This window comes from Bombus flavifrons, chromosome 6 (genome assembly GCF_040668555.2).
Source record: "Bombus flavifrons isolate JBK064 chromosome 6, iyBomFlav1_principal, whole genome shotgun sequence".
NCBI classification, from domain to species: Eukaryota; Metazoa; Arthropoda; class Insecta; order Hymenoptera; family Apidae; genus Bombus; species Bombus flavifrons.
This window is the reverse complement of record NC_138447.1, coordinates 6490269-6502447: the sequence shown is the minus strand read 5'-3', so window position 1 is coordinate 6502447 and position 12179 is coordinate 6490269. Positions and strand designations below refer to the sequence as shown.

At 41.7% G+C, this 12179-nt stretch overlaps 1 protein-coding gene across 3 annotated transcripts in view; it reads right to left on the bottom strand.

Moving 5' to 3' along the window:
- The window catches only part of nAChRalpha6 (nicotinic acetylcholine receptor alpha6), a 280059-nt gene extending 273205 nt beyond the window's left edge, over positions 1–6854 (bottom strand). For 2 of the 3 annotated variants that reach the window (XM_069115136.1, XM_069115135.1), the window contains exons 1-2: positions 5233–6854; positions 2526–3120 (exon numbers count right to left, since the gene is read on the bottom strand). In XM_069115136.1, the coding sequence (XP_068971237.1) occupies positions 2526–2661 (136 nt within the window). In that variant the 5' untranslated portion in view covers positions 2662–3120; positions 5233–6854. The remainder of the gene's footprint in view (positions 1–2525; positions 3121–5232) is intronic. The other variant, XM_069115134.1, reaches the window with a different exon arrangement.
- Positions 6855–12179: the final 5325 nt, after the last annotated feature.

The following is a 12179-nucleotide window of genomic DNA, read 5'->3' as shown; positions in this document are numbered from 1 at the left end:
ACTTCAAAGTTGCTAGTGAAAAGATTACGTGAAACGATTTATACCAGCAAATAAAAACGAAATAAAGAGCATGCGTTTATCAATCACAGCGGAAAAAGGGGGAAACGCGGTTTCCTGGTGACAGTGAAATCAGACATCGATTCAAATGGCAGGACGTAACAATGTGAAGCGAGACTGATTTCGTTATACCGACTACACTGACACCGGGTCTGCTAACCTTGATTATGATTGACAAGGCGATATATTACACGCGTTTGAACGCCACTTTCGATGTAACGAGCTGTACGCAAGTTCTCTAACGGCCAGAGACGCGAAGCATTATATTTCGGATGTAATTTCGGACATGTCCGTTTCACCGACCATGCGGAAAAATGGTAGCGAAGGTGAAAATTTAAGTGTTGCCACGTCCGTGTTCGCTTAAGTGCCCGTCAATCGGTGATTAATTTAGTACGGTGGCGGTCGAAATATGGAGTATTTAAAAAATGGAGCGTGAAATTCTTTTCATTAACGTTTGATTGACGAGAAACGAACTCGAAAAGTTCGTAGCTTGGTCGCATACGTACGTTTAAAATTGGACATGTTCAACGTTGAAATTTTCGCGAATAAAATTCAACTTTTGCATTAAGCTTAACACTCTATGATGATTGAACATTGCATTTAACATTGACACGCGATAACTAAAAACTTGACGGTATACTTTCACCTAAAATGGCCTAAAAACAAGCTAAAACAGAATATCGAAGAAAAATTGGGAAAATGCAGAATTCTATTTAGAAAATACATACATAGACCAATGAATATCTACATCGTATCTATATTCACGTGTACTGCAATAGATTTATATATTATGTATATGTGTCGATTCCTGTATAAATATACGTATAACGTAAGAAGGGCAGATGCTAAGATGGAGATATGGTTCGAGATGGAGGAAATAGCTTTGAAAGCGAGTCTCGATAAGCTCGGCGTACCACCTCTAATTGAGGTTCACGTTGGATTTCCACTTTACAAGGTGGGAACCGAACCACTACGGCAGAACTGAAAACGGGGTCGTACGATTTCTGTCTCTTTCGGTATTAAAAGTTTTCTGGCACAGAGGAGGGGAGGATTAGTTGTGAATAAAAACTACAAGAAGTTTAATTTGCGACGAAACGAACCGACGATCGGGAAAAGCTACGATTTTACGATTGCATCCTTGTCTCGACTTTCGATCGCACGTAAGATCGTAATTTATTCTTGAAAAATGAATTCTTCGTTGAATTAGGTTTTTTCTAGTTTAGAGTTTCGTAATTGTTCCTTACGAATCAATAAAAGCACAGTCTTATCTTCTACCGTTTAACAAAATATTCTCTGCCAAAAATTTGTTGCGGGTAGTTCGCGAACACACCGATATATCGTTTAGCTACGTGTGCAGGAAATTTGTAACGACTATGTGTAAATTATTTTACGATGGGTGGTTAACGATTAATGATAATGTATTAGTAAATACATACGATAATAATGATGATTAACAATAATAGCTAATAACGGTTATAATTAATCGAGCGTTATAATTAACTATGACTAATACAGAAAGCTTTTTGTAAATTAATATCGTCAGCACAGAAATTACTACAAAATTTAGATTGTTTATTACTTTGTTTTACTTTCTCTAAAACTTGTATTAAATGAAAATAAGTAATGACCGTAATTGTTTGTATTATACGGTTAAATTATCGGTGTCGTTCTAGAATTATTGAATTCGACTGTTTTTCCTCGATATGTACGTACCATGTGCATGCATTCTTGATAAGAAACAACGATTCTAAAACTCGTCAGAAACAAAATGAGATACCAGAATTTAATTCCAACGGCCGTAAGCGTATAACCTGCGGGTCTACTACAAACATTTGAGAATATTCGAATGTGCAAAGTATTTGCATATAGAAACACCGATACACAATGCAAATTGTTACGAGCTGGTCGCATAACGGAATATGCGTGTTCCTGCGATCGATCGCTTTGATTAAATCGGATTGTAACGTACACTTTCCAGCCGTTAACTAGACGTTGCGTTGGAAGAGACAGTTAAGCGGCTTTCGTAAGGCAATTTCTGCAAATTAATTTGCATAAAACTAAACATAAAGGTAGTAGAACACAAAAGTAGTAGAAACTACGAAAATCGAATCTATCGTTCATCGAATATCGACCAGGCTATATTTGACTATATTGTGTATTATACAAATTAATTAACAGGAAGAGTAGAAGAAAGCAACTTAAAGAGCGATATGTCGTCGATAGCGATACTACATTTCAAGGATCACCAGCAGTCAGTTTTCATATCGTCCTCGCGTTATTTAAAGATTGTCACGTAGTGAAAAAGAAAATTTCAGCATGCTATCGAACGTTATTAACGCTTTTCCTCGCGTGTATTCTCCCTTGGACGAAGAAAACCCTCAACTGTAGGAAATTACGACGTCGAACGATCGAATGGCGAATGGAACGATAACGGAAGATCGGAGGAAATCAGAGGATACGGAACTTACCTTGAGGTAGGACGGTGAGCAAGAGGACTATTTGGAGACCGGCGCTGACCGTACAAAGCTTTATTCGCATCTGTGGCAGACCTCTCGTCTGGTTCGCCATGGCGAATGAATTTTGCAGACTCGGCCAGCTCGACATTTCCTATTCGCAAGAGTCGGCCACCCGGAATCCGGCGAATGCTCCCTTCCTTTCGTTCTCCAGCCGCTGTTCCGTCGTCCGTCCGTTCTCCACTGGTGCGCGCACTACACTATATATTTTTCGTGTCACTTTTACGAACTGCGATCACCGTCTCGAACGTCGCCCGGGAACTCTTCGTCGCGAACTGTCTTCCTGATTCTGATCATCCTGTCGACAGGCAAACGATCGAACCGCGAGTTGTACGCTAATCGTCACAACGATGCACCCGAAACGATGCCGCCTGACTTTGCCGTCATAACCAATCGTTGTCCTCGACACTTTTCCTTTGTACAACCAACCGCCACACGCGTACTCGCTGAAACTTTTCGTTGGTCGCTACTGCCGCTGTTGCCTATCGACACCACGGTTTTAGATCCGCATCGAACCTCTCCACGCGCCGAGCATGCTCGCTTTAAGCACCTGAAAATAATTGTGCCATCGTATCAATGTGATCAACTAAACAACTTCCATGACCCTATTTTCTCCTATCTCTCGTCTTCAAGCGACATTCTGCAAGTTTTTCTACTTCGAAAATAACAAATTGCCATTCTTTTTGGCTTGGCGCAACGAAAATCCCGTGAAGGATTGGAGACGCGAAACCTTTTGTTTTATTTGTTTAGAAGAAAAACAAACGTTTTATGCTGAGAGAATACAGAACATCGCGTACCCTGAAGCTCGAACGATAGATCATTTTTAATTAGTACGATCGAGTCATAGGTGTCCTAGGATGGTCTGAAATAAATCGATCGATCGCATTTATCACGTAAGATAAAGAACACAGACTAAACTTGGACATTCTGCAACGAGGTAGCCTAATTTAGATCGAACTCAACCCATTACGGTCACCTATGACCGATTGATATCAAGCGAGGAACATCTCATTCGATTAATATCGATCTTTGTAACTCGGTGTTTAAAACAAACGCGTTACTACTGTAATTTATCGTGTGTGAATGTTGTTCCTTGCCTCCTGTTACGGTTTAGACGATATTTAATTTGCCTCTCATAGGAAAAGCTACGGTGTTTAATCGCGTTATTGTACGTGGTAAGTTAATTTCGTATCGCGTTAACAAAGCGATGGCTGCAATTTAAATGTAACGGAAGTGAGAACAAAAGCTTTACGGTGAGAACTCTACGAAGGAAATTTTGTGAGAAATGTCGGTTATTCGAATTTATCGTAATATAATTAAATTCGTTGAATCTACACTTGCATATATTACTAATTAATTTCGATATTACGACCTAGTCAAAAATACAAATTTGATATTACATCGTCGATAGGGGAGCCCACAAATCAAAGTCGTGAAAGAAATTTCATTATACTCGGATCGTGATGTTGAAAGGTATCAAGCGAATAATTCGACATTTACAGAACCGACGTTTTATTCGTTAAATTAGATTGTCGATGAAATATAATTCGTATAACGATAAATAACATGCAAAATTATAGCAAGTTACAGTGAGTCAACGATTTTGAAATGTCTCGAGTTTGGACAGAGGCGTTTCAAGATACTCAAGACAACGTAACCTATTGATAACAATTGAAAATGGATCAAGAATACGATTAAATTGTTCCGCATTTATTCATCGCGCCAAACGAATTATTTGTATCGTTGGAGTCGTTTTCAATCACGGCAAGTTCGATCTTTTCGATACCTGTTGATTAAGCAACTTTTACTCAAAACCGTATCACAAGCCTTGCACATTTTTACCCAAAAATTGAAAATGAAATTTCCCAGAGAAATTCCTAGCCTCCGCCATCGATATAATAAATGTTGGAACTATAGTATTCCGATCTTTGTTTCCATGCAATTGCGTGAAAGATCTATGCGTTTCCGCGTTCAAGAAATATTACGAACCACGGTTTTATACGCATCTGCGTTCTACGTAACACGGTACACGAAAATCGGAGCTTTTAAAAGCCAAAGCTAACAGGAAATAGAGTTCATCCGCGTATTGATATTAAGCTTACGAGTATCCAGAAAATGAAAGATCATTTTCTGAACAATGGCTAGCTCCTTCGTTTACTATTTACTGTTGTACGTGCCTCGAATAAAGAGATTGTAGCTGTTTCGTCAGGGACTACCGTCACGAGGCCTTTACTTTTTGCATACAAAATGAAGTGACGGATGACAAAAATGTACACGCCAACCTGCTCCCAATAGACGGTGTAATCGAAATTTGAAATTATTGTAACAGGCTTCGAAAAATCTCTCGTACAATTGCAAAGATATTCGACAGAATCTTTCGAGAATTCTACGTAACGCCGCGTTGCTCGCGCTACTTAAACGGTGCTCAGCTTTAATCAGCATCCCTTGAAACGATGCTTGAATATACACGTTTGTGACGCAATTTTTGAACGTCAAAGGGAAGCGTTCTCGAAACCTTATTCGTTTACGAATCGGAGAAATCAGGAAACACGGAAAATACATTGCCTGGTCACGACAAAGTGGTCTGGCGAGAGACACAAAAATAGGAATTCTTGTCTGGAAAGTTGCAATAGCGATTTGTAACTTGTTAGTACGAACGTACCTACGATTGCGTTCGGCGTCTGTCGTCTTGGTATCGTTTATCAATTTATAGGTTACACGGCAACGTTCTAGTTTCGCGTATCAAGTACACGTCGAGCGGACGCGTCGTTTGCGAAAAGAGGACCGTTGTATCCGGATACGCGTACGTAAAAAAAATTCCATATGACTTTCGGACGCGCTCGTTTCACAGGTGTTTGTATCGATCACAGACGCGTGTATTCGACCTAATAGGTTTTCTTTCTCTTTCGTTATCCAACTACGAATACGGTATTCACTGGCACGAATACACTCATCCCTTATGGAAGTACGATCGGAGCAACGAAATACTACGAACACACTTTTCGTTTCTTCTTGACACTGCTACTTTCTGGTCCGCGACCTTATCGAAATTTCTCATTGGGAATTCGCGCGACCACCTTCATACAAGAATCGAGGAAGAATCGTGAGAGAAGCGAAAGGTTGTACAGTTCGAATCGAAGGTATCGGTGAACGATGATTTGCGCCGAAGGTGTTGATGAGTTTTCAAGGGATAGCAGTTGCGGAGATCGGAGTACGAAGAGTTGAACGCGGCGAGTTGCCTCGGCGAGTAACGCTTCTGGCACGATTATCATAGGCAATCGTATCCAAAGAAGGCAGCTATGTTATCGCGATTGTTGGACGCGGCACGAGCCTGCGTTCGTAGCCTGGTCGGCCTCGTGCATCGTCTTCTTCGTCCCACTACTGTCCACTGCACCCTCCATCCTTTCGTGTATTAGCACCACCTTCCACCTCCTTCGCTTCCTCCTACTTCAGCGGAGCGCAACACGGTGCTGCTAGCCGTATCCAGGCAACTTGGCCAAGCGTGCTGCTCCCACTTCTGCAGGCTTGCTTCTCTTACATCAAATCCTCTCGGCACGCTTCCTCTTCCCTTTCTCGTTCGTTACACGTCCGCTAACTCGCTCGTCCTTGTGCAAAACCATGCTGCTTTATCGCTGCCCAGTCCCTCTCGAGATTCGCGTACGAAATCTTCGGCTCGAGATTCGGTTAGGACGATACCGCTGGTTCGCGTTCACGACGCCTCGTCATCGTTACCGTTGATAGTTCTCCGAAGACGATGACGCTAGTGCTCGCGTAGCTTACCCCGTTGTCGCTCGACGCTGGACGCGTTCGTCGAGGCTCGCGATCACTTGCTCCTCAAACGCGTCCTCGAAAGATACGACGAGGTAGGTGGATCGGTCATCGTACGCACCGGCCGCTACGGTGGCGAAGCGAAGCCGATGTGATCGGACGACGGGTACGAGCGAACAGGGCTACGATCGTTGACGCACTATCACACGCGGACGATACGAGGTCTACAAGCAGACGTAGGCGACTCGCGGTACACTGAGACAGCGGTAGAGAAAAAGGTGAAGCGGACGGCAGAAGCGAGGCGTGTGCGCGGATAGAGCCAAGGGGGCAACAGCTAGATAGCTAGGGTGAGGGAGAGAGAAGAGAGGGTGAGAAGTGTAAGAGTGGGCGAGCGAAAAAGCGAGCGAGAGGGTAATAGACAAAGACGGAGAAGAGGGGCAGAAAACCGCCTCGTTCTGTGATCGGGTATCCAAACGGAACTGAAAGTACGCTGAAATAGAAGGCGGTCGGGGTCGTGTACGAGCTGCCGGTCGAGCTCTCGCGACTCGCAGCTACCGCCGCGATATAGACGCGAGGAAGGCTTTCCGCGATGAGTACAACCTTCCCTCCACCACCCTATGCATTCACCATCCCTTCCTTCGTGCTACCCCTACCGCTCACCTTCAGTCCCACCACGATTTCGCGGGAAGCTGCGGACTGGACCATCACGCAACTAGCGTCCTCCCCACTACCGGTTCGGCTACCGGCCGGGTGCTCTGGTGAGACAGAGAAGTAGGATCGGGAGAGTGGGTGGTCTGGGGTGGAGGGCTCGAGGACACCATCCCCGAAGCCCACCCCACAGATCAATATTCTGCCCACCACCGTGTACCGGAGAACCTTGTTTCCATCTTCCTCCTTCGCCCGGATGCTGGGTCCTTGCCTCTCCCTCTCGACCACCTCGCGAACTCCCATAGCTCACCGACGTGTTACCGAGTGACTTTCAGCGTGTGCGTGCCATCCCCTTCTGCACGCCAGGTGTATAGATCGTGCGTGGGCTCGAATACCACCTTTACGTATGTACGTGAGCAGCATGTGTGTGCACGCTAAGTATGCATGTATCTAAGTATCGTTGATTCCTCGGTGATGGAACTCGCAAATGACGCTCGAGCATGGTCCGAGCCTACTAAGAGGAATACGCCGCGCGAGTCCGGATCTCCCGGGGCTAGCGTCGGATCGCTGTACTCTGTACGCCGGCTAACGCGAGCGACAAAAGTGGAACGTACTAGGGTGACACGGTTGATGAACCGACCGATCGATTTCGCACCTGTGCGCATTATGCCGATGACACAGTGCCAACAATTACTGGATCATCGGCCGCACAGTGCTCCTTCGGAATACTTTCCTTCGTGAAAGCCGAGTCGACGATTACGCGGTCAGCCTGGCTAAAATATCTCTCGTAGTAATCGTTTGGGGCCACCTTTTCAGCAAACGTCGCGGTAACTTACATATACGTATGCCAGAGTACTTGTTGCATACCGGTGGTTGCAGCACGAACGATATTTAATTTAACGAATGCGATCGAATATAATAACGCGACGAAATTAACGCAACTTAAATTCTTGATCGACCACGTGTAAAAACTTTAAATTAACTAAATTTTTATTTATGGGGTGTATTGTTGTATCGGCATTATAGAAATCTACTCGTATCGACAGATGGCGTTATGCAAGATTTTGTCGCATATCGTAAGTGAAGGCACTTCCATTGGAGCGCTTAACTCACGTAGTACGGTCACGGACGAGGCGCGATGGAGCGTTAAATCATTGACTATAACCCGCGTTATATCGAACTTTGTGTTTTACCGTTCTAAAACACCGACTTTGAAAAATAACAGAATGTTTTCTGCGCCATCTGCGACTCGATACGGCGAATATAGGGATTTTACGTATTTTTAACACAGACAAGATACGGGCTAGGGACACATTTTCAGTAAGAATCGTTAAGAATGTGTATATCAAGAGCGGATAAGGTAGAAAATTATATTATCCGCACCGGCTACACAATCGCACAGCTTTTATCTATACTCGACAGTTCAGCTTTCCCCTTTCTCACATTTTATTTAATATTATTCGTAGTAGGTAATCTTTCTTTCGAAAACGTCTTATCGATACAAAGCAAATTAGAGCGTTCCAAATGTTCCAATTATTCAAAGTTCCTAATTCGCTTTGCATCGATAAGACGTTTGTTTCAACGCGTTTCATCACCTCCCTTGCGAAAAATTTATTCTTTATTTTCTTATTATTACAGATTAATTTACGTCGATCGAAGAACAAATTTATTTTTAAATTTCACAATGATGTATTTGTTAATTAAATTCAAACGAACAATGAAGCAAAATCAACGGTGCTTTCGATAACTTCGTTTGGACAAAGATCTCTACTTAGATCTTTAATTCTAAAACTTGAATACGTTTACGCACGAAACTGCATAAGAAAATATGTCGATGATCGTAATGAAACGATTGTAGAGTAAAATTTATATTCAGCCTACGTTCATACGTATAGTTTTTAAGAAAAGAAATGATTGCGATGAACGAAGCACGATGGTATTAAAACGTAAGCACTGAAAATCTGCATAATTTAAATTCGCAATACGTATTATGGAATAAACTGATTTACACGTGACAAATATGAATCTAGTGAATAATTGTGCTCTGTATTTATTTAAATCGCTGTAGACATCGATGTTTTACGTATTGTGTCACGCGTGAATTTAACCCACACGTTATGATAATTGTTATAACGAATGTCGATGACGCAATGGGATGCCGATGAAGCGCTCTTTTCACGAGTGATCAAGGTTCTAGTCATCAGCGAATACCGCAAACTTAGATCACTAATTTAACTATTCTATTAAAAGCTAAATTGTCGTTATTTTACGCCTTTTTACGCTTTTTCAACCAAGCATTTATCTGCCTATGTTTATACATATAATCTCTTTCTTTTTATGTTTACGCACAGAATATATCAACGTTTTTTAACAAAAAGAATCTGGGATATCGTAAATTCATTATAAGAATTATTATTAAATTGCGAATATTTGTGTAAATTTATATTTTTATAGATACAATTAAAAAAGAGGAACATTGGTAGATGTTTCGGTAGATGGTAGTATTATGATCTTTCTGTGCATTTTTACGTTTCTAAATTTCTCGTAAATGCATAAAAACACAATCTAATTATTACTATTTCTAATCACGCAAATTGCATTAGCCATTTTCCTTATCCCAATATATTTTTGTTCTGTTTGCTGCATACGTCATCAGGTATAAAGTTTTTTTACAAACTTGATAGAATATGTTAATATTATGATTTTTATGGAAATACATGTAAAACTGTAGCGTATAATTTTCTTGTGGGCTACAGAACATTATCTAGATGCAAATAACTTTTACGTTCATTCTATACAGAAGTATCATTTTTTATAATGTCCGCAGAATATTCGTGCGGTGAACGAGACAAACAATCTATGAATGCAGCAAATATTACACGAAAATTAAACAAATTATCCTTTAGCATGCGCTGTTATCCCACGAAAAATGAAGGTAATTAGCAGTCGGAGATAACGTACATACGTGGACATATAAGTAGAAGTAAAAACGTAACAGAAATATAAATAAAGCAGAAGGCAAGATAAGTAAACCGGTGTCGTATTAACTGAACAGCTAAATAATTAAACCAGCGAGGAAATTTTATATCATCACACATTGATTACATAATTACATATGTATGTGAAAATTCTATCGATAGCAGAATTTCATCGTATAGAAATAAATATATTTATAATTAATCTGTAATTATACATTCCAAATTCTGTCTTGCAATTTAGTTAGCATCGATTTCTTTGTTAATTTTATTGTATATTCTATTGGCGTCGCGCACGTTATTCACAATTAAAATTTCATACGTAAATATCACCCGTAGTATTTGTTTTAGACTGTTCAAAGTTTGTCTTCGTTCCCAAAATGAATTTTTCCATCTCGTCGTAAACGTCGTCAACGTAAATATTCCAATTTCATACAGCTATAATCTAAATCGTTGTTAGAATTTATCGATACGGCAATCTAATTACCTTTGATATCGTGGCGAAGTGATTATTTTACTATTTTCTGTTGTGCCATATAGCATAATAGCAATATACCTAATGCTAGTGAATTTTTATGAAAAGTTCCTCTTTTGATACGCAGAACAAACGAGTTACGAACTAGGAAAAAATCATTGAATTATTAAAACGAACATACACGCGTGGCGATGAATTATTTCGTAAAATACGAAGCTCGTTGTCGTTTCTTCTCGACTGCACCATTAAACGGTGACTCGTCGTCGTTCGAAATAAAAAATTCTATCGATTCGTCAAACCACGAGTATCACCGTCGTCTGTATCCCACAATATCCTTGAGATCGTCGAGGTTAAAATGGTCGGGGACGATTTCAAAGAATAGAGGTTTCATCGAGGGCACAGGTATAGGAACGAGAAGAGAAGGAGGTTGCACCTGGCACTCGGGACGATTCTAAACTCACGCCTCGTACACTCTTCTCCCCATCTCCCCGTCGATGATCTATTCCTTACAGCCGGTTTGTTCCCTTCTACAATTCGGACCTTTTCCGGATTCAACCAAAATAACAGAAATTGCGGAGAAATCGGTGTCCCTTACCATTCTGCCCTCATCCATTGTAACATCTCCGAGCATTCGAACATCATTGTGGTCATTGTACGTCCGAAACGGACGTTTTTACGCTTCGAAATCGACGCGTTGTCGACTAAGGCTCGACTTCCAGTTCCTTTTCAGGCCCATTGGAGTTTAATAACGACTGGGAGGAGCACTGGACGAATTGACGAGACCTCTCGGACGTTTATTTGCAAAGAAGAGAGTCGTCGTACGGCCACATCGCGTCGCTTTTACCAAGTTTCCCTGCTCGAAGGACGGTGCGTGAAATTGATCGGATTTGATCGAGGCCAAAAAGCCTCGGTCAAACATTGGATAGCGAAAATGACGAATTTGGGTGGTTCGATTGGCGAGTCGATCGTTTTAAATGTTTCCTCGCCAATTAACACGTTGCAGGGATATTACGGTGATATCTAGTTGCGTTGTGTATAATTCATGGACGTATCGTTTTCGCGATTTTGCTCTGTAGATGTGTGCGTGTACGTATAAACGTACGAGTATGGAACTGTAATAAAACGAAAGCGGCCGTTGGCTCGATCCTCCTTTGAACGCACCGCTTCGAGGAAAGCTTCCGGTCGTCTCAAAGCGTTCCTGCGTTTTCCAGATTGAATTTTTCCGTTGAACATTCCTGGTCTCGGAGTAAAAACAATTTTCTCTTCGACCTTATATTGGTTCGAATCATTTTCTGGGAACAGGTGCGTTGTTGCAGGTGCGCCGGGATGAAACACGAAGCCGACCTCTGTTCCATTAAATCGACATAAAATTGTGGTTACTGGCAATATATACGATTGTCGGTATGTTAATCGAGATTTCGTACTGAGTTTCAGTAAGACATAAAGGAACGATGGAAAATATTCGTTTAATAAGGAAAAATATCGAAATGGCCGAGTAGATACGATCGAGTAGGAAACGATAATTATTTCGCGTGCAATTTCATGCCACTTGAAAAAGCCACACGAATGTCTGCCTGTTGATACGTTGCACGTTCGCGAGGCCCGAAGCAATTTCAAGGAAAGATTATTCGGTACGTCACAGCCGTAGCAACGGCTCGAAAAGTTGTCCGCCCATGTATCTACCTTAACGATCTTTCTCCGAGCGACTCGTAATTATGCATAATCCTTTCTTACCGGTGTATT